Source organism: Myxine glutinosa, chromosome 1, assembly GCF_964187855.1.
Source record: "Myxine glutinosa chromosome 1, kmMyxGlut1.1, whole genome shotgun sequence".
Lineage (NCBI taxonomy): Eukaryota > Metazoa > Chordata > Myxini > Myxiniformes > Myxinidae > Myxine > Myxine glutinosa.
Genome location: NC_136261.1, coordinates 407,412,071 through 407,436,326, shown reverse-complemented (window position 1 = coordinate 407,436,326; position 24,256 = coordinate 407,412,071). Strand labels below are relative to the sequence as shown.

General features: G+C 40.0%; 1 protein-coding gene across 1 annotated transcript in view; it reads left to right on the top strand.

Moving 5' to 3' along the window:
* The window catches only part of LOC137417403 (uncharacterized), a 54,859-nt gene that overhangs the window by 14,740 nt on the left and 15,863 nt on the right, over nt 1-24,256 (top strand). Inside the window, exon 3 of the mRNA XM_068103310.2 lies at nt 14,273-14,561. Coding sequence (XP_067959411.1) covers nt 14,273-14,561 — 289 coding nt within the window. The remainder of the gene's footprint in view (nt 1-14,272; nt 14,562-24,256) is intronic.

Here is a 24,256-nt window from a genome sequence, read left to right as displayed (position 1 = left end):
CCTTTCCCGGGAAGCCTCAACTCCTTTGCGACCAATATCAAAAAAAGTCCGCTCACAGCCTCGAGGCGATTTACGGCTGTATCTCTCTCCTGGCCGTCTTCTCCTCCTCCTCCTCCTCCTACTTCCGGTTCTTTGCCGCGTTTTTCTTTTTCCTCCACAAACATTTCTTTTTACCTTTTACTAAAGTCATCTCCATTTCACACAAAAATATTAACAACAATATTACCTGAAACTAAAAATCCTACAAGTAAATAATCAACAACAAAGGTGGAAGTGAAGGATCCATAACAATATATATATATATATATATATATATATATATATATATATATATATATATATATATATATATATATATATATATATATACACACTAGGGTGGTGCTCAAAATAATTGTTTTTAAATATTTACTGGGACATGGCTTTATGTTGTTACTTTTGTTCCAAAATGAAAAGACACCAAATATGAAAGCAATCTGATTTTATTTAGGGGTGCCACATCAGCCTTCAAACTAAAGGTGTCTACAAAACTTTTCTATATATGGATCGAAAGCAAAACCAGAAGTTTGTTTTATGAAAATCCACCCTCCACTCACTTTCTTTGTATTCTAGCAAACACAAGTTACAATAGCTGCACAAATAGCACTATATTGCTATGAAAACTCAAATTCAATGATAACAATCCAAATGTTCAGTTCATAAAATGAAGAGACACCATATCACATAATATTAAAAAACCCAAATATAATGAGAAATGTAACTCCTATAACTGGGCCTGTTTCACCACTGTTGCCTTCTTGGCATCGGGGTACATCTTCCTGTGAGCAGCAACAACTTGGAGCAGAGCTTGCTTTTGCTCTTCATCCTTTGTAAGGAGCTTATTGTAGTCTTGTATCAATGCGACACCCCTTTCTGCCCTGTCGTTCACCACGACTAAGCCACTGGTGGCTTTCTTTGCTTCCTGAAAGCTGGTTTCTTGCTCCCATGAACCAGGATCCTTATCCATCCAATCAGTTGGGGTCCCTAGGATGCTGAAGAAATGCTTGGTGTGTTTTGTTATGAGGCCAGCGATTGACAGGGCAGTTCCTCGTTTGATAGCTGGTCTCTTTGGAGAGGGGTTTTCACCGTCATTTTTCAATGCTTCAATCATATTGATCTTGCTTTCTTTGTCAATTCTGGTGTCAAAGAATGCAAATGCCACTAGTACTGGGCTCATGTACCACGTGTGGCGGCCAAGTGCCTTCAAGGCTGCCTGAGCCATCTTCTGATTGATTTGTTCAAACTTTTCCAACTTCTTGAAGAGGTTAATGTCATTCAGGGGAGCCTCAATAGCTTGTGGAGCCCGAAACCAAGCCTGTACATACACAAGGCAGACAAAAATGTTGAAGGCTCGGAGTTCTCTCGCCTCTCGAAGTGTCAAGTGGAACTCTGACCGAAACATGAACACCTGTAGTGAATATAGTGCTTTTGCCATCCATCTGGCTCTGTGCATTGCTCCTGGAGCCATGATCCGGATTCCACGAGGTGGGATTCCTCCCATGTAGATGACAGTCAGTTCTAGGAGTTCACGATAATCATCTCGTGGCTGCTGATCTTTCAAACACACAAGAACGTTTTTGCTTCCAACACAGTGTCTACAGATCCCATTGAAGCCTTCCTCTCTGAGAATTGATCGTGAAGAAACTTCCTGTCCTCGGGGTTGGTGATTATGGCCTCCGAATCTGCATGCCTAAGATCAAACGTCTTCTCCAAGGAGGCCTTGAAGGATGCTTCCTTTTTCTCTTGGGTCGCACCACCCTGCTTTGCACCTTTTTGGAGGCTCCTCCATTCTTCATATAGCCTCTCCAAACGATGGATGTAGTGCTGCTTCGTCGTTGTAGGTAGGTGAGCTTTTTCCCAGAACTTCACAACCTCTTCAATGGTGAGGGTTGCACTCTCCCGGGCAGTGCGATTCTCCTTCTTCAGGTGATGGAAAAACAGGACAAGAGATTGATGCACAGTCGGGAGCTTGGCACCTTTGATGGCATCTCCAGAAGTGGACCCAATGAGATTCACATTATCCTGAGCCCGAGTTTTCAATGAAACACTGGTACTAGCACATGCCATATCTGCAAAATAAGCAAGAATGTGGGTAAAATCCTGTTAATTCTTACTCCACAGGGTCACTCTCTACAAAAGAGCCACAGTCCATAAGTTAGGCCTACATATTACACACTAAAAAAGCGTACCCCTGACCCCGGGAACCTGTACAAAACATGCATGAAAATTGCCCAGATAGTGATCATAGGAAGTCTCAAAACTGTATGTATAATATATTGTATATATATAATGTATAATGTGTATTTATGTATATTTATTATTTAATGTATATTTATTATATATTTATTTTTAATATTATATTTAATGTATATATATAATTATGTATTTATTTTGTGTATATACAGCCCAAAAAATGGGAATTCCTATTTTTGCATGGGGGAAAATTCATCACTGATGTGGCACCCCTAAATATTATTGGATTCCATTCAAATTTGGTGTGGTTTCCTTTGACACCAAAAGGAACAAAAATAGACCATGTCCCGGAGAACATCTGCATTTTGATTTTTTGAAGCCCACCCTAATACACACACACACACACAAAAGGAGCATATATATACCTCTCCTTCCGTGGACCGGCGGTTAAGAATCTCTACCCTATAGGATAGGTGGAGGCTTAAATCTGTTGTAGGGTTTGTTTCTACAGTTAGTTCCCTTCATTTTTAATGAAACCTTCGAGTTTATTGGACCCCTCGGAGTACTAAACCACCATTTCGGGGTTTTTCTTTTTCTTCTTTTTTGAATGCCAGTGTCCGAGCTGTATCTTGGATGCTCAGAATGAAATTGGCCTCCCGAAATAGCCGAGCCCCTAGACCAAGGAGCATTTACGCTTAATGTCCATCATACCATCATACCGGGTTAAAGGTCAGGCTGATACAGCTCGCAACCATAAGCATGGCGAGATGCTGGATGGGGAGACAATGAGCACATGGATGCAGGGGACATAATTTGGCGAGGGTGGCACAGGGTGATGAGCATAGTTTGTTCAAAAAATTCAGAGAGTGGGAGAGAGAGACAGTTTGGGAGTAGGTCAGTTGAAAGGGACGTCCTGTGGAGCCAAGCAAGTTGGACATAGCAGACAAAAACAAAGGAAAAAGCGACTCGATATAAGCACGCATATGTCAGCAGCTCTGGAGCACGGACATGGGCCGCCAGACAAGTTTCTCTATCTCGTGCCAAGAACTATCTGTCTGTCTGTATCTGTCTCCCTCTTCCAAATCCCGGTGGCGTCTGGTCAAATCTGTTTCTGGTGATTGTTCCCCCTCCATCCCCTCCCTTACCTCAAACGGCTACACAGCTGACTCCGCACGTGAAAAAGCTGAATGTCTCAACTCTGTGTTTGCCTCTAAATCTTGTGTCCCAAACCCATCCCTCTCTGTACCCACCGTACCCAGTCGTACCCAGCTGCTCCTGGACTCCGTGTCCTTTCCTCCTGACAAGGTGGAAAAGTTTCAGTCAACCCTCGACTCTGATTCTGCAACTGGACCTGACGGCATCAGCCCACAGGTCCTAAAATCCTGTTCTTAATCTCTTTCACTCCCTCTCTCTGTTCTCTTCACCCTCTCTTTTGCTCAAGTTCAACTGCCATCTGCTTGGAAATCAGCCAACATCACCGCTTTACACAAAAAGGTGCAAAAACAGATCCTAGCAACTACAGACCAATCAGCCTTCTCCCAATTATCAGCAAAGTCATGGAATCCATCATTGCTTCGGAAATGAAATCTTTCCTCTTCTCCAATGGCTTGATCGCTGATCATCAATTTGGTTTCAGACCAGGTCACTCTACTCTGGACATGCTGCTTCTGCTGTCTCAACAATGGATGGAGGTCCTCAATGTCAAACAGGAAATTAGAGCTGTCTCCCTCGACATACCACGTGCCTTCGATACGGTCTGGCACCCCGCTCTGCTCACCAAACCCTCCTCCTTTGGTATCCATGGAAATCTCCACGCATGGCTGGCGGACTTCTTCTCTAGTCATAGTCAACGTGTGGCCCTGAATGGGTTTCTCTCATCTCCTCTTCCTGTTTAGGCTGGAGTTCCCCAAGGCAGTGTCCTGGGCACTGTGCTTTTTCTGGTCTTCATCAATGATCTCTCTGACTCTCTTGAAAATCCTCTCTATCTCTTTGCTGATGACTCCACTCTCTGCCGCTCCATTCCTTATCCCTCAGATCGGCAGTCTGCAGCCTCCGCACTCTCTGTAGTCCTGGACAAAATCACAGACTGGGCAAACGAGTGGAACATGTCTTTCAATCCTGACAAATCTCACACTCTTACGATGTCTCTCCAAAAAGACTGACTGGACAACCCTCCCATCTACATTCTGAATAATCCACTCCAATAAGTTCTGTCACTCAAGCTTTTGGGTCTCACTATCTGCCATGATCTTTCCTGGGAAAACCACATTTCCAAGCTGGCCTCCAAAGCCAGTCGCCGACTGGGCATCCTCCGTCGTGCGAAGTCCTTCCTTGGCACACCTGAGCTCCTCACCACATACAAGGCTTTCATCCGCAGCTCAATGGAGTACTGCTCTCCCCTCTGGGCTGGTGCTCCTGCCTCACACCTAGCTCGTCTTCACGCTGTTGAAACCAAAGCATTCCGAATCATTGGAATCTCCCGCGATGAAGCTAACTCGGAGGGCCTTTGACTTACTCACCGCAGGCAGGTTTGGTGGTCTTTCCGTCTTCCACCGACTCCTCTCTGGCCTTGCTCCCCCAGCTCTCTCTGGGCTCTGTCCCCCAAATATTCCTACAGGTCACACAAGATCTGCCTGCAACCCTCTTATGGTTAAACTGCCAAAATCAAGACTCTCTGCTCACCTTCACTCCTTCATTCCTCTTTTCTCCCGCCTCTGGAACAAACTCCCTCACTCTCTTCAATCCCACTCCTCCCTCCAGGTCTTTAGAACAGCTGTTCACCACCATCTCTTATCTTCCCCAATCCAAAACCTTGATCTTTTCTACCCCCGCTAATTTCACCCCAAATCCAGTTTTTTGAAATACCAATTTCTTTCCTGGAAGTCCTTGGTGTCCTTGCGTTTTATACCTATCCTGCCTCCCCCCAAGCCCTCTCCCTCCCACACATCTCCCGATGTCCCTGCTCTCAAATGTTGTGTTTGTGTGCTTCCTCCCCTTCTCTCCCCATCTTGTCTACCACTCCCCTTTTTATATACTTTGTTTGCTTGTTTGTTTGATTTGTTTGTTTGATAAATGTTAGCTCTTTCACGAGCCTCGATTCTGTGTTCAAAAAACAACAACAAAAAAAACAAACTCTTTCTCTCTCTCTCTCTCTCTCTCTCTCTCTCTCTCTCTCTCTCTCTCTCTCTCTCTCTCTCTCTCTCGCTCTCTCTCTCTCTGTCGCCACCTATTGGCTGTTGGTACGTTGGTTCGCGGTGTCTTCTTTTGGCCTTGTCGCTCCGTGCTCGTGGTTTGTATCTTTACCCTCCCCTTACCTCTTCTCACCTTTGTGCCATCTTTTGTGTATCCCCCCTTCCACGTTATCATCCCTTCCCCCCTCTTGAGAGTGAGAGAGTGAGGGAGCACACGTGGTGAGACCGGTAAAGGTTCCCCCTTAGGGCGGTTCCCTCTTCAGTTTTTTTCGCTTCGTGTTACAAATCATAATACTTTTTTCCGTTTCTTTTTTCATAAATATTTGTATTTTTCGTTTGTTTACTGGAGTTTTTTGGCTTCATTCACCCTTTATACATTTATCCTTTGTTTAAACATGGAAACGATGGCGGATAGCTCTCGTTACACGTCTCTTGAAGCGCTAACCTGGAAGCCCGGTTTAGTTTGTTCACCTCCGTCGGGAATCGATGTCGAGGCCATTATCCTTGCCGTCGGAGAGATAATCGGTTTGGATAATGTAAGAGCGGCTTCTCACATGAATAAACGTGTGGTAATCTTTGTTTCCACAATGCCAATGGTTGCTCAAATAGTCGAGCACCGACTTTTCTTTGCTCCCGACGTGTTTGTTCAGGTTTGTCCACTCGACACGCCGGCAGTTCGGGTTTCTCTCTCTAATGCTCCTCCGTTCCTTAAGAACAAAGACCTGGTTACTGAAAACTAAACAAACTTGGTTCTGTCGTCTCTTCAGTTACTATGGTTCCCATACGAGGGAAAAATAACCGTTTAAAACACGGCATGTCCTTTCGTCGTTTTGTTTTTATGATTTTACCATGTGGTGTAACCTCTTTAAATGTGGTATTGCCCTTCAAGGTCGAAGGTCACACTTATCGGGTCTTTGTCTCCACAGAGTCTCGAGTTTGTTTTAAGTGTGGTCAATATGGTCATTTAAAAGACTCGTGCCCGAAAAAGTCCACGGATAGAGTCGCTAGCCTGAATGGTGATGAACAGCAGGGCTCTACTGAGATCGTTGTCGATAATGTAAACAGTATGGATGGTGCTGACTCAAACCCCATTGTAGACAAAGGGAGAACCAGGAAAAGAACCCTCTCACCTTCTAGCGACCTCAACGAGCCTGATAATAAGGTCTTGGCCGGTCCTCCAACCTACGCCCAAGTGGTTGGTGAAGGTGACGATGGAGTGCAACCTCCTCCTCAGCAGTTACCTCCAGTTGAGGAAATTCCTCAACCTCCTCTGCCTTCAGAATATTTTGAGGGTAATGTGATAAATGCTGAAAATGTATGTGTTGGCCAGACAGCACCTGAGTCGCTCCGGTGTTCTGAGGGTAAACCTCCATGTGAGGTTGAGCCTCCATGTGTGTCCCTTGCTGAAGCTTGTGTTGATTGTGCCACCCCTCCCTCTGTGGGGAGTGGTGTGTGTGTAGGAACTAGTGATGTGTCTTTGATTGAATCCTCCATTGAGGCAGCTGAGCCTTGTCAGGCTCATGGTCAGCAGGGTGATAGTGTTGAAGTCTCAGATTGTCGTGTTGATGAGCCCGTTGCTTCAGCAATGGACTCTCAATGCAATGATTGTGACTCTGATGGGGGTTATTCCGTTGCCTCACTGAGTGATGGTGAGGCCGACTTCTCATCGGAGCATGTCTCTGGAGACTCTGTCCCTCCTGCTGAAATCATGAATTTCCTACAAAAAACTTACCGTAAAAGGCGCGTAAAAATTTGCGATTTCTTCGTTGACACTCACGCCTTCATTATTGGGGCTCAGGAAGTTGGAAAACAATCTGCGGCCCTTCATATTTCTGATAAATCACTGAAAAGACTTAAGAGGTACCTTGTCACAGCAAGGACAGAATGAAACCTGTAATGGCTGTGTTACTGCCTATGTTTTTATGAACATAGCAAGTTTGAACATTAATGGTGGGTGCAGTCAGCTGCATAGGTCCCAGACTGTGCAATTAGCCAGGAGGGAAAAGATTGATGTACTTTTATTGCAAGAGGCTCGTGCCACTGCAGACTGCATGGCTGATTAGAAGCAACAGCTGATTGGCACTTGGTTTTTTAGTAATACAGATTCTGTGAGTGCGGGTATTGCTTTTTTGTCAGTACACGTTTGTCTGTCTCCCCTCCCCCCCCCCCCCTATCTTTAAGGAAATCGTACCAGGCTATCTAGCCTCTGTAAAGTTTGAATTACAATCAGCAACGATTTATGTTTGTTAACATCTATGCTCCAAGCGATAGTGCAGATAGAGGAACTTTTTTGAATCACTTCTTTAATTTCCTGAGACACCTCTCTTCTGATACATTGTTGTGCTTAGGGGGTGACTTTAACTGTACTTTAAACCCAACTTTACATAGGAACAGTGCAGAGCCACATCCAGCTTCAAGTAGGCCTCTTTCCAATATAATTTTGCGGCATGACCTCAACGATGTATGGCGGCAACAACACCCAAACCTGCAGCAATTTAGCTGGTGTCGTGTTTTACTAAATCATCTTTCACTTGTTCGTCTTGATAAATTTTATATTCCTAACTCTGCTATCAATCTTGTGACATATACGGCTATTGTCCCTTCTGGTTTCTCTGATCATTCTTTGGTAAAACTGTTTTTCTTTTCCTCGTTTCAAACGCCGCACCTTGTATTGGTCTTTTAACACCTCCCTTCTGAGCGATCCTTTCTTTAAATAATCCTTTGTGGTTTTTTGGGACAAGGTTGTGTATTTCCAACATCGTTTCTTAAATCTCTGTCAGTGGTGGGACTATGCAAAAGTGCAGATCCATGTTTTCTGTCAGCAATACAAAACCAATTGCTCTCAAAGTAAACAATTATGTATTGATGCCTTGAAACAAGAAATTCTATGATTGCAGGAAGGTGCTGAGGTCCTTAGTGATGAAAAACGGTGTCAACTCCTCTTTGAAAAACAAACTCTGCTTTCGGAATTAATTCAAGAAAATGGTATCGGTGCCTTAGTCAGGCTGTGAGTGAATGGTTTACTGTCCTCAGACACATGTTGTAAAGATTTCTTTAAGTTTGAGAAGACGACCAAGGCGAGCCAGCAAATGCTTAGTCTTCGGGCTAGTGATGGGCATATTCTTAGTGAAAATACGGAGATTGTTCATTTTGTTCGGTCTTATTTTAAGAATGTGTTTTCCTTTCAGCCTAATGATGTGCCTGCAATGCAGAATATTACGACCAATTTACTGCAGATAGATGAGCATCAGCGGCATGTCTTGGATGAGAACATTACTCTCGGTTAACTTAAAACTGCGCTAGATGACCTTGCTGATCATAAGGCTCCTGGTTTTGATGGGTTACCAGCTGAATTTTATAAAACTTTTTGGGACATGCTTGGTCCTGCTTTGCATTCAGTGTTATTAAACAGCCTGCGTGAGGAATTGTTACCCCTTAGTTGTCGACGTGCAGTTGTTTGCCTTATCCCTAAGAAAAATGATCTGCAATTGATACAGAACTGGTGCCCAATTTCTCTTCTCTGCACAGATTACAAGATTTTTGCCAAAGTGCTTGCTAACCGTGTGAAGACTGTTTTAAGCACAGTTATACATCAGGATCAATCGTACTGTGTTATGCACAGATCTATGCACAATAACATTTTTTTGGTACGAGACCTGTGGGATGTGTGTGCATTTGAACAACAACATACCGGTCTCTTTTTTATTGACCAAGAAAAGGCTTTTGACTCTGTTAACCATGAGTATTTGTTTCACATTTTAAAGCAATTTGGTTTTGGGGCATCTTTTATTTCTTATGTATCCTTATTGTATAATCACATTTTTAGCTTGATCAAAATCAATGATGGTCTCTGTTCACCTTTGCGGATTGGGAGGGGAATTCGGCAAGGTTGTCCCTTATCTGGAATCTTGTACTCTCTTTGCATTGAGCCCCTTTTGATTCGTTTACGATCTTCTCTTATGGGGTTTTCAGTGACTCCATCAGAAAAGCCCGTTATCATTTCGGCCTATGCTGATGATGTATGTGTTGCTGTTCGCAGCAGTAATGACATTGCTCTGCTATTTGAGTGCCTACAGGTCTACTCTCAAGCATGTACAACGCAAATTAATTGGTCGAAATGCAAAGCAGTTTGGGTCGGCGGTACGCCACCTTCTGCCCTTCCAATTCTCCCGATGAATTTGACAGGGGGGAAAGAAGGTGTGAAATACCTCGTTGTTTATCTTGGAACCCCTGGTTTTGTCAAAAGGAATTAGGATGGTTTGCTCCACAAAATTAGCAATAAATTAAACAGATGGAGAGGAATTTTGTCGACCTTGTCTTTTCGAGGTCCTGCCCTGCTCATTAACAACCTGGTGGCCCCTCTCTTATGGCATAAAATGATTGCCTTGCAGCCACCTGCAACGTTGGTGTCGTCAATCCAAAAATGCTAACTTGAATTCTTTTGGAATGGCAAACACTGGCTAAAGCCAGAGACTATTTGCCTTCCACTGGCGGAAGGGGGTCGTGGACTTATGGACATTCTTTGTCGGGTGATGGCCTTCCGAGTCTCTACAGCTCATCGTTTTATATTTCTGGAGGCCTTGCCCTGGAAATCTACTGCAAACTGTATATTAAAACAAGCCGGCATGCTAGGCTACAATTGTGAACTCTTTTTCATGGAGCTGCAACATGTCGATGCTTCGCTGCTCCCTGACCTTTACCAAGATGTCTTGCACGTCTGGCGGTCCATTTCAGTAACTCGGCAAATGGGGACGTACAACAGTGAAAGGTTCCTCCGAGAACCCCTTTTCTACAATGCCCTCTTTCCTGCTATTCTCACGTGCTTTTGTGCAACGTTTTTTGAGTGCTGGCGTGAAAACGACTCGGGACCTTCGTGACTGTAACAGGAATAGTTGGTTCTTCGCAGGACATCTTCAAGTAAGAACTGGTATCAGATCTTTGAGGAGCATCGCCAAGGTCCTACAGGAAATCTTGTGTTTTTAGGCACTTGGGCCTGAGCTTAACTGCCAACATTGGTGACCACCATACACCACCACAGATCTGTGCTAGCTCTAGCCTGCCGGCTGATAGTACCACAACATCTATCTTGTTATCCTCATCGCCACTTTCCAGCAAGGATAAAAAGAGACTCTCGTTTTTGTATTTCATTCCGATTTCCCTCGTTACAGCCGGTTTCTTTTGGGGCTCGATGGAAAGAGAAACTGCCTTCTGGGTCTCCCTCCCATCCGCAATGGTCTGCAATGTATGTTTCACCGATTGTTAAAATAACTGGTGATATTTCTTGGAGACTTGCCCATATGGTGTTGCCCTCCAATGTTTTATTACATCGCTTTAATGAGGACAATTCAGTGGAATGCCGTTTTTGTATGATTTCTGAAGACCTTTTCCATGCTTATGTAGATTGTGCAAGACTCTCTCCCTTCTTTGGTTTTTTTATCAACTTTTTTTCATCGTATGAACTTTTCTTTTTCTACATTGGTTTTTATTTTTGGAATACCACTTCGTTACAAAAAACGCTCTGAGACTGCTCTTGCTAATTTCTTAATTTCTATTGGAAAATTAGCAATCTACAAGACAAGAAAAGCAAAGCTCCTGGCAAATGCTGATATTTTATGTGATGTGGTAATTGTGTTTGAGGCTCTGGTCATGGCAAGGTTATGCTTGGAATTTTCTTTTTGCGAAATGAAAGATGATTTACAAACCTTTGTGGAAAATGGTGTGTAAAGGGTGGGTTTTGGAAACTTGACAATGGTTTGTTAGATTTTTTATTTTAGTGTTTGGTGTTTTTATTGTTGTTGTTCGGCTGCACATGTTTGGAATTGTAGTGACTTTATTATTTGCATGAGTTGTGTGGTTTTCTTACCTTTATAATAAAAGAGCTTCAAACGTCAAAATATCTCTATCTCTCTCTCTATATATATATATATATATAATATATATATAATATATATATAATATATATATATATAATATATATATAATATATATATAATATATATATAATATATATATTATATATATATATATATATATATATATATATATATATATATATATATATATGTATGTATGTATGTATGTATGTATATATATGTGTATATATATATATATATATATATATATATATATATATATATATATATATATATATATATATATATATATATATATATATATATACAGACTTCGCATTTAATATGGAATTTTTTTTTTTTCTTGACTTGGGTTTTCTTTCTTAACTCAGTATATCAATCTGGTGAGTTTCTTTTACACTTTGGTGATTTATTTGTTAAAAGAACCATGTCACTGATTGTCTGTCGTAGCAAGAAGTCAACAACAGGATTATATCACAGGTGGCGTGGCAAAATGTACGGACAGGTGCATTTGATGATTGGCTTCACAGTTGGGTATACAAGGGTTGTTGCGTTCTGTATTAGTGGAAAACAACTGCTGCACATCTCCAAAAGTTATTGCCGCTTCCTCTGGAGATGGTCCGTCAACTCGACAATGCTGTTTGTCATGGAGTGGTGGCTTTACGAAATTACAGCATGAAACAGCGTGCTATTGCTCGGCAGTATGGCATCACTCAAGGTCAGGTGTCAAAGATCCTGAAACGAAATGCTCAGAGGGGTGTCCCTACTCCAATACCGAGGCCAGGACGTCCCCGCAGAACCACAAGGAGGGATGATCACCAGCTGCACAGGTTAGTCCGCAATGGCCGTATCAAGTCAGCTAATCGGCTTAGGGCTGAGTGGCAGCAACTGCCAAATGTGCCTGTATCCAGAAGGCTAGTCAACCAACGACTGGTTCAAGCAGGCTATCATGCCAGGCGTCCCCTGAGAAAGCCACTCCTGACCAGACAACACCGCCAGCACCGATTGCAGTGGGCCAGAGAGCACCGTCAATGGCAGCCAGGACACTGGAATCACGTGATCTTCAGTGACGAGTCTAGATTTCTGGTCTGTCGTCAAGATGGCCATGTTCGAGTGCGCAGACAAGTGCATGAAGCCTACAACAAAGATTGTATAGTGCCAAGAGTCCAAGCTGGAGGTGGTGGGGTGACCGTTTGGGCTGCTTTTCATGCAGGGGGCAAAACTGACCTGGTTGTTCTGAATGGAAACCTGAACCAGTTCAAGTACAGGGCCATTCTGGAAGAAACATTGCTTCCATTTGCTCGTGCAGCCTTTCGAGGAAACTTTGTCTTCCAAGATGACAATGCACGGCCTCATCGTGCTCGCATGATCCAACACTTTCTTGCTGACCGTGGTGTAGAGCATATGGAGTGGCCTGCCATGTCCACGGATATGAATCCGATAGAGAACTTGTAGGCAGAATTAACGCGTCAAATCGACCACTTGGACCAGCAGCCGACCTCTGTGCGTGAATTGCAGCAGGCTATTGTCACTGCATGGCAAGCGATTCCTGTCCAAACCTTGGCAAATCTCGTGAACAGCATGCCTCAACATGTACGTGCTCTCCTGAATGCTCGTGGGGGTTACACGAAGTACTGAACTGTAATTTTACTGTCCGTAATCCCAGTCGTAATTTAACTTTGTTTTTGTTAAAAAAAAATTTGGCTAATGTGCAAAATAAAGAGATACTTCTGGAAAACGTACCGAAGTTTAACACAGTACTGTCCATGAATTGAGTTCGATATCAGTTTACATCACTTTCAAGGATCAATTTATTTGTTTTGAAATGTCAAATGTGGTTTTTGTTTCTTTTAAAGGTCACATTAACAAAATCTAGAATAATTTCAACATAATTCCAATGAACTTTTGGTTCTAAGACATCTTGAAAAGTAAGTTCACCCCCACAAAAAAAATATTCCATATTAAATGCCAAGTCTGTGTATATATATATATACTGTATATCTATATCTATATATATATATATATATCTCCTGTCTCTCCTCTCACTCCTCTCTCTCCTCTCTCTCTCCTCTCATCATCCACTCCAAACCAACAAAAGGTTTTTCTTCTGTGTCTCATGACATATCCCTGTCTGAATAATCTGTGTTGCATGACTGGTTAAGCTTTCGCGTAAGCCGTGGAGAGAGATTGCGCGAGGGGATTTTAAATATAAATAATTATTGCAATTCATGTGTGCGTTTCCTTGCTTTCCGTATCACTCTCTTATTATTAATAAATCTGTTTCTCACCACAAGCACGTCAGCCTGATGCGCGGTTCAGAATTGGGATATTATAACCATGGCATGAGTCAAACTCGTAGCCATTTGAAATTTGGCGCCAAACCTTGCTGGAAGGGTTAAATTTGCGGTATGTTTCCCTGGGGTTCATGCTCTGGCCCGAAGGTTTTTCATACAGGGAGATCACCAAAGGTGACAGATCTCATTAGAATTTCGGCTTCGGCTTTCCCGACGGATGATCTACGGTTTCTAAGGACCATCCGTCACTAAAATTGATGATCTTCCAAGTGGAAGATTTGACCACGTGTCCACCGTAACAATATTTTAATACAGGGTAGTATAACATAGTGTAGGTGAATACAAAGTGTTTATGTAAAGACTGTTGGATCTCAGCTTCTGCACATCAGTCACATGATGCCCCCTCACTCCTCTTAGGGAGAGTACTTCAAGCCTGGACACTATGATTTTACTGGCTTGGATGAAAATCACTCGGTGGTTTGATGGGCAGCCACGCTTGTTGGTGCCCTCATTTGTGAGTTAGTCATATGATGTTCTCAATATCGCTGTACTTCATGTAATATATACATGCTACAGGTTCAATAAGCTTATATACACTATAGAATAACAGTTTGATTACATTTTGAATGTTATAGGATAATTGTATTGCTTTATTAAATTTCCAGTGATGGGGTCCTGACAGATGATGGACTCGACAAGAGCTCAAAATGGTGTATGTCCTGTGCCAGCCTGGCTGGAGAAACGAGACTTGATGGTGGAAGTTGTTCGAGCCACGGTTACGGGATTGGGGATCGAGATCCTCGGAGCCCTCTGTGCCCGCGCCGAGCCTGCTCTAGCGAGGGTTCGACTCTGTTCTTTAGCCACACAGAAGTTCACCTTCACCATGTACGCCAAACTTTGCCGTTTCATGGAGTCGTGCAGTGCGCAGCAAAGCTCGAAACGAACAAACATGTCCACACGTAGAATGAACGGTGAGGAGACGGGATCATGTGCAGTAGTCGACCCTTTGCCTTTCCTGCTCACCTCTACTCCTTTGCTTCCATTTGCTTCTGCCTTCTGGTATCTACTGCCTGTGATCTTACTTTCCTGTATTCAATATTATCCTAGAAGGTGGTGGCTCACGGTACGTCTGTTTATTTGTGGATGATAGGAAACAAAATAGCCCTTACCATGTAAAGATTTGTTGAACATGAAATGTTTTTTTTAGGGTAGAACAATGGATAAGGCCCTTTCTTTTAACGGCAGCATTATGGAGCCCAACACATGTTTCCAAGTAAATTTAGGAGGCAACCACAAACGTGTACCCCAAAGACGTTTAAGAGTCGACTACAAACTTTGGATGGCAAGTCCTGTAGACCATACAAGGTGGGACAGGCAGCTGACCTCTTACCTTTAGATCATTGACAATTGCAGCTGGGCTTTTACCAAAGGTAAATTAATTAATGCTGAAGCGAGCTCGGATTCCCTTAATGTTTATTGACTAGAAGCAGAATGTACCTTCATGTATCGGCTGCAGTGGTGGTGGTGATTTGCTTTGGGTTTCCGATGGACTATGACTCGAAATGGCCACCTGGCTCCTTAAACTTTAAGCTCGGGAGCTTCTGAATGCAAAGGAGGAGGCACGATCGGTATCCTATACACCTCCACTAAAAATAAACAAAACAAGAAGACGTCATGCGGAGCACAATACTTGCAAAATCCACCCCCTCACCCCCCCAAAAAATTGTCATGGATACATCAAATTGTTCATTTTATTAACATTAAAATTGACGCTAAAGCTCAGGTCAATCGGATGAAAATTGATTATTTTTCAGATGTAAATTGATATTAGAAGTTTGACATTGTTGACTCAACAAGTTTGACCTTGAGTGGACCTTTTGCCCTTAAATAGCTGGTTTCAAAAATCAGCGATACACTATGTAATTGCTGTTTAATTTTCAAGTTAAACGGATGAAAATTGATGATTTTAGAAGTTTGGCCTTGAGTTGAACATTGACCTTAAATAGTTCGTTTCCCAATTCAGTGAGGCACTGTGCAATTGCTCTATACTTTTCAAGTAAATCGGATGAAAATTGACGGTTTTTCAGATGCAAATTGATGATTTTGGAAGCTTGACCTTGAGTTGACATTTGACCTTTTGACCTCAAAAATAGTTGGTTTTCCAATTTGGTGACTCAATATACAAATGCCGTTCAATTTTCACCTCGATCGGATGAAAAAATGGCGATTTTAGAAATTTGACCTACAGATGTCCTTTGACCTCAAAATCAATAGGCTTCTCAATTATGATGACCTCTACAACTTTGTGTGAATTTTCATGACGATTGGCTTATAATTGTGACATGTAGGCGAGTGACAAACAAACAGACGGCATAACAAGAAGATGTCATGCAGAGCACGATACTTGCAATATCCACCCCCCTCCCCAAAAAAAGGTAGCCATTGATCCATCAAATAATCAATTTAATCAAGATTAAAATTGACGATCTTGATCAAAACTCGGATCAATAGGATGAAAAGTGACGATTTTTCAGATGAAAATGGATGATTTTAAAAGTTTGACCTTGGGTTGACCTTTGCCCTTAAAATAGTTTGTTTCCCAATTGAGCGAGGCACTGTGCAATTGCTCTATACTTTACAAGTCAATCGGATGAAAATTTATGATTTTTCAGATTTAAATTGATATTAGAAGTTTGACCTGGAGTTGACTTTTGACCTTGAGTGAACCTTTTGCCCTTAAATAGCTGGTTTCCCAAATCAGTGATACACTATGTAATTGCTGTTTAATTTTCAAGTTAAACCGATGAAAATTTATGATTTTAGAAGTTTGACCTTGAGTTGACCCTACACGTTTTGACTTCAAAAATAGTTGGTTTTCCAATTTGGTGACTCAATATACAAATGCTGTTCAAATTTTAACTCAATCAGATGAAAAATGGCGATTTTAGAAATTTGACCTCCAGATGACCTTTGACATCAAAATCAATAGGCTTCTCAATTGTGACGACCTCTACAACTTTGTGAATTTTCATGACGATTGGTTTGGAATTGTGACCTGTAGGCGAGTGACAAACAAACAAACAGACAGAATGAAAAATCGGTCAGAGACCGAGGACTTGCCGGAATGTACTTTTTTATCGGCCATTTAGGACAAATATGGCGGCCGACCACGTGACATATGACGTCATCATTAACATATTTTATTCCCCATGGAGAGTTCTTTACAATGAGCCATGTCTCAATTTTTCTGTTCAGCACTTTTGGAGATATAGTGGTGCAAAGTTTTGCCATTTTTCCAAGATGGCGGCCGACCACGTGACTGATGTCGTCATCATTAACATATTTTATTCCCCATGGGGAGTTCTTTACAATGAGCCATGTCTCAATTTTTTCTGTTCAGCACTTTCGGAGATATGGAGGTGCAAAGTTTTTCGGTTTTTCTAAGATGGCGGCCGAACCACGTGACCGATGACGTCATCAATTGGGCACAGTCTATTCCAGGGCAAGACCAATATGTGTGCAACGTTTGGCGATTCTACATGCAACGGTGTAGACGCAGTGCTGCAAACAGACAGACAGACAAACAGACAGACAGACAGACAGACAGATGAAAAATCGGTCAGAGACCGAGGACTTGCCGGAATTTACTTTTTTATCGGCCATTTAGGACAAATATGACGGCCGAACCACGTGACCAATGACGTCATCATCAACATATTTCATTCCCCATGGAGAGTTCTTTCCAATGAGCCACGTCTCAATTTTTTCTATTTAGCACGTTTGGAGATATGGAGTTGCAAAGTTTTTCGGTTTTTCAAAGATGGCGGCCGAACTACGTGACCGATGACGTCATCATTAACATATTTTTTTCCCCATGGAGAGTTCTTTACAATGAGCCATGTCTCAATTTTTTCTATTCAGCACTTTCGGAGATATGGAGGTGCAAAGTTTTTCGGTTTTTCCAAGATGGCGACCGAACCACGTGACTGATGACGTCATCATTAACATATTTCTTTCCCCATGAAGACTTCTTTACAATGAGCCATGTCTCAATTTTTTCTATTCAGGACTTTCGGAGATATAAAGGTACAACGTTGTTCGGTTTTTCCAAGATGGCGGCCAAACCACGTGACCTATGACGTCATCATTAACATATTTTATTCCCCAGGGAGAGTTCTTTACAATGAGCCATGTCTCAATTTTTTCTATTCAGCACTTTCGGAGATATAGAGGTGCAAAATTTTTCGGTTTTTCCAAGATGGCGGCCGAACCACGTGACCTATGATGTCATCATTAGCATATTTTATTCCCCATGGAGAGTTCTTTACAATGAGCCATGTCTCAATTTTTTCTATTCAGCACTTTCAGAGATATGGAGGTGCAAAATTTTTCGGTTTTTCCAAGATGGCGGCCGAACCACGTGACATATGACGTCATCATTAACATATTTTATTCCCCATGGAGAGTTCTTTACAATGAGCCATGTCTCAATTTTTTCTGTTCAGCACTTTTGGAGATATAGTGGTGCAAAGTTTTGCCGTTTTTGCAAGATGGCGGCCGACCACGTGACATATGACGTCATCATTAACATATTTTATTCCCCATGGAGAGTTCTTTACAATGAGCCATGTCTCAATTTTTTCTGTTCAGCACTTTTGGGGAGATAGTGGAGCAAAGTTTTGCCGTTTTTCCAAGATGGCGGCCGACCACGTGACATATGACGTCATCATTAACATATTTTATTCCCCATGGAGAGTTCTTTACAATGAGCCATGAGTAGATGATAAATGTTGCTTCTGGGACACCTCCGTTTAACATGGGAAATCCCTATCTAATGTCATTTACCCCCCTGTCTTTTTCAAAAACCATAAACACCTCTATGTCTCCCTCTAGGCCTCTATGAACCTATAATCCTTCTCACCTTATGAACCTATAATCCTTCTAGCCTTATGAACCTATGATTTTCTTCCTTTATGAACCTATAATCCTTCTAGCCTTATGAACCTATGATCATTCTCACTTCCATGTAATTTTTACCCTATTCCCCCCACTACTCCCTTAATGTAGTTCCTTAGACCACTCTACTAATGAGCCTATAAATATATTATCTCTTTCTAACTTTTTAAAGAGTTCCATTCTCCTATAGAACTCATCCCCATCAAGTATATTTATAAAGTATACAGGTTCCTTAACCTTTTGTTGTGAAAGTATAAAGTGGTATGTTTCACGGAGGGTTCTTGTTTGACCTCCTCCTCTCCCACATACCATTTTAAAATTATAATATTTATTATCCGATTGATAACCATTAAAGTTCTCACTCCACTCTAATATATTTTTCTTCCCGCCCTCCATTACCCCACTTAACAAATGAATACGTTTATCCGTCTTGAGAACCTTCTGACCAGTGATTCTCTCAACCTCTTGAATCTGATATTTTTCACATTCGTTATGTTTTCCATTTATATACCAAGGTTGATTACACCTCCACTCTTTAGTCTGGTTGATACTTGGTTCTATCATTTATATAATAGTAAAAAAGGTGGCGGTAGCCCGTTAAAATCCCTAACCCCCTTTTTAACTTATCACTTATATATATACCTTATCACTTATATATCTTATCACATATATCTTATCACATATATCTTATCACTTATATATCTTATCACTTATATATCTTATCACTTATATATCTTATCATTTATATACTTATATAACCATAAGGGAGACTATCAATTCCATTTTCTAAAATAAACCTCTTATCATCAAAAGCCCCCAATGCTTTCTTATGTGTGGGCGGGGTCTGTGTGGGTGTGGTCTGTGTGGGTGTGGTCTGTGTGGGTGGGGTCTGTGTGGGCGGGGTTTGTGGGTGGGGTCTGTGTGGGTGTGGCTTATGATTTTTATTTATTTATTTAATTTTTTTTATTACTACTAATTAAATTAGCTAATCTGGGTGGATGAAAGTATGGATGGTTGTTGTTTAATGAATTATCAGTTTTGTTTTTTGTAATTCTTGTGAGTAAAATGAACCCAAGATTTCTTCCCAATTCATATCGTATAATTTGTAAGTCCAAGGCATAGTATCCATTACATCAACGATTTTGAATAATTCATTAGTCCATCTCTTTGTATAACCTTTCTCAAAATGACTTTTCCATCTGTATATTCTTACAATATCACCAACTTTGAACTTGGGCTTTCTCAAATTAATCTCCTTTTCATATTCTAATTTTGTAAATGTTTCTGATGGTTTTGATTTTGTTGATGAATGAACTGTATTATTGTAATTATCTACAATATCCTGAATAAAATACACCCATTTTTGGGAACCGAGTTGTGTGAATTTTTTATATAATTTCTCTTTTAAAGTACGATTAAAACGCTCAATAACAACTGCTTTTCCTTCATTAAAGGTGCTGTATAATTTAATACCCTCCCCCTTAAGAAATTTCATAAATATTTTGTTATAGAACTCTGTTCCCTCATCGGTCCACAGTTTCTTTGGTTTTCTTTTACTTTTATTAAATATCTGTTGGAAGGCTAACATCAGAGTATAACCTCTCTTGTTTTTCAAAGGAACAACCCAAGCAAATCTACTCCTCAAATCAATAATGGTTAAAGCATACTTGTATCCCTTATCATTTTTTAGTTCGATTAAATCAGCGGACCATATGTGGTCGGTGTATTTAGAATAAACTTTCCTTCTTTTAAACTTTGTGATTATAGGTTTATGTAATTCATCAGCCAAAAGCTCCTCAGTCTTGATGACATCATGAGAGCCTAATAGTTTTTTGAGAGTGAATAACCAAGGCCAAGTTTCAATTTAGCATTTATCAAATTTCTCACAATAAACCTATCAACTTTCTCTCTCAACGTTGGATTTTGTATCAAAGACAAATTATACAACATTTCTCTGTCAGCTTTATGTTTTTCAGTCAATGTAGTGGTTTTCCCATAAGCAATATCATGCTTCATACACACTTCATCAACCCTATTTGTAGGTTTAGACCAAGGTTTAGGATTGTCAGCCTCATCTAATCTTTTATCCAAGTTTGTTCCTGGGCCACAGAAAGAATACCCTGGAAGGTGTAATTCCCCTGGAATTCCAGTTGTTGTAAATTTGCTACCTGACAAAAACTTTTGTATGTCTCCTCCACTTTTAGGAGAGATGAATTGACACTTTTTAGAGCCACACACTTGACATATTCCTTTTTGATAAACTCTATTATTTTTAGCTTTAACATAAGAGATATTTTTCGATTTAGTTTTCTTTTTACATTTGAGACAATAACTCATATTTATTTATGAGAAAAAGTTCTACATAGTGCCAAAACCTTTTTGGTTTTCAACATATACATTTCTATCTTGATTTTTAAAACATAAAGAATCCTTAGAAATGACTTCACTCTCTCCTCCATTTATTTACAAATAAAACTAACTAAAGTCAATAACACCAACATCATCAACTATATGTTGTATATCTGCGCTCTGAATTCATTATAGCAAATTTAAAAACCAATAAGTTCGGAAGAGTCATTAATTCTTTATTTTCCTCTTCAGTGCGTTGAGATTTATTTATTTGTCGTAATACCTTCAATCTTTCATTAATCTCAGGAATGGTCATATTTTTATATTTTTCCCCCCTCTCTCTTTCCTCCCTCTCCTCCTCCTCCTTTTTCTCCCTTTCCTCCCTCTCCTCCTTCTCCTTTTTCTCCCTTTCATCCTTCTCCTCCTTCTCCTTTTTCTCCCTTTCATCCTTCTCCTCCTTCTCCTTTTCCTCCCTCTCCTCCTTCTCCCTTTCCCCCTTCTCCTCCTTCTCTCTTTCCTCCTTCTCTTCTTCAACTCCTTCCTCCTTCTCTTCTTCAACTCCTTCCTCATCCCTTGCTACCCTTGAGTTTGAACCCCAAAGAATATTATACATATACTCATCTGGATTTTGAGATATTCTTGTATCTATAATTATTTTTCTCATAATAGGATACCAATAAGATTTGTTGACGATTTCTAAAAGAGTTTTATATTTCATAACTTTGAGAAGTTCATTTTTATTTAATATTTTAAACAAGTCTCTATTTGTGGGTTTAACAATATCAGTATAAGGCCAGTTTTTAATGACAAAATTCCCATGTATATGCTCCAAATCATAAGGTATGTAATACCGAGCACCCTTTTCTTGTAGGTATCCTTGAATACAAAAATTATAATTCTCTTGTAGTCTTCTTCCTGCCATTTATGTATCAGAAATATATGTGAGATTAATATTATGACAGGTAATACCACCCCATCTTCCCACTACCAAATCGGTTTGTATTCCTCGGCTTTCTATCCTTATCTCATTACCTTCCTTCTTTGTCATGCGAACCATCGCTATACTATCATATATTTTTCTTTTCTTAAAATCACGTATTTGTTGTTTGCTAATTGTACTTCCACATAAATCCTTATCTTCACCAAGTGGATAATATTCTTCTTTACGAGACTGATTTAAATCATGTAGGTCTTCTATGTTTATTGAAAAAGACCAATTATACCCTAAATCAGGCATATCATACCCCCATTTATTAATTCGCATATTAACTAAATGTCCTTCTTTATAAAATTCAATTGTAAGCAGGTAGTTAAATTCAATGAGGAAAGGTGTATGGTCAGTATAACCAGGTGTTGTGGTTGTAAATTTTACTTGTTTAACAAAACGTGCTGTTTTCTTTAAAAATATATATTGTGATAAATCACTTAATCTAATTAAGTCATTCGCATCTGTAGGGTTTGGATAATTGATTAATTTATAAGTATTCTTCATATTAATATTTTTACTTACACTATATTTTTGTCGTTCAGCCTGTGCCTTTGTATAATAATTTGATAAATCAATATCCTGAGAGGATTTTCCAAAGATAGAACCATCTTTTCCAACATAAGTCATTTATATTAGATTAAAAATGATATCATAAAAATTTTCATTATTGTTGAGTTGAAATAATACATATAAACATAATTGACCACAACATTTAGAATTAATTTCTTGAACTTGAAATGTTTGATAAACACCATTCTGTAAGAATTGTATTACTTCAACAGGTGGTGGCATACCATAACTATCAAAATAATATTTATCCTGACTATTATGAATACAAACCCAATGAGAACCATTCTGTGTGTCTAAATTCATAATAATATTCATTGTATTCTTGGACAACTTTTTTAATTCATCTCTCATACAAATAACCACATTATCAATTTTTAGTGTTTTACAATACTTAGCTAGTTCTATATTTGACGTTGTATTCTTTCCAAATTGTTTAAACCATTTATCCATTTATTTATGAGAAAGATACAATCCATTACCCCGTTTAGTTAGTTTAACACCCGCTTGAGCGATAGAGGAAAGCATATCTCCAACTAACAATCTAGCTTTATCAGGTAGACTTTCAAGTTTTTGAGCAAAATCTACAATTACACCACTTCCACTAATTTGTTTCTCCAACTCCTTGTTATGTCTTTCCAATTCTTTTTGAGCTTTTAGTTGTGCCTTCCTTTCGTTAGCAGTTTTTATCGCTGCTGAAATACCACCAGTCAATGCTCCCGCCGCACTTAAACCAGCAAATAAAGGAATTAGAAATGGGAGAAATCCTCCTCTTGACTCGTCTATTGAATATTTCTTTAACATAGGTTTTGTCATTTTAATTTTAAGTGATCCAGCATCATTTAGTGTTTTCACCTGCTCTCTTGTGAGTAAAACATCAATTCTTACTGCTCCTTTTCTTTGAAATGTATTAACATTAATAATACAAGGCTTTTGATTTTGAATACAAGATGTTAATTTATCAAGATTGATTTGATTAACATATACCCCTACCATTTATTTATGAGAAAAAACCTATGTGATATTAATCATAACACCATTATCTGTATTAATCTGTAATTCTGTTTCCTCCAAAAGCAAACAATAAGCATCAACTTCTTCATTCTCTCCTCTTTCAATGTATAGAGAAGTATCCACTCTATTAGACTTTATAGTTTCCTTTTGAGAACTCAGGTCAATTGTGTAGATTGTATAAAGTTTTTGAAACGCAACCATATCCAAAATAGGTTCATTATTACCGTTGCTTTCACACACCTTTTGGTAAGACTTGTAGGCTTCCGCATAATCATTTTTTTCCCAATCAATTTCCAATCTATCTCGCGGATAAAATGTCCCATCAAGAGAAACCCGAAGTTGTTTCACCTTAGCATTATCACTCAGGGCATTATTCTTATTAGTACCCTCCTCTCCATCTGGTTTCTTAAAAATGAGCCAGAGGTATCGTGGCTTTCCTTCAAGAACACCCAAATTCCAGGTGTAGGTAGTGTGTTCCAGTTTAACGTGTTGACATCTTCTTTTAAGGTATGATACATTTAGCGGTTTCTTTGAGTTAAGTCTTCTATTTAACATCTCTTCCGTTTTAAGATTAGGAGTATATTCACTGATATACCAACACAAATCATTAATAACAAATTTATTATTTTCTCCAAAAGCATTTTCAACCCCAAAAAGCAACCTATTTACATTATCATTCCTTTGTAGTTGAAATCTAATTTTAAGCCCATACAAAACTTTATCATAATCACAAAATCCAAATATACCTTTCAGAGGTACTGCTACCGTAAAACTATTCTCTGCTTTTGCGTC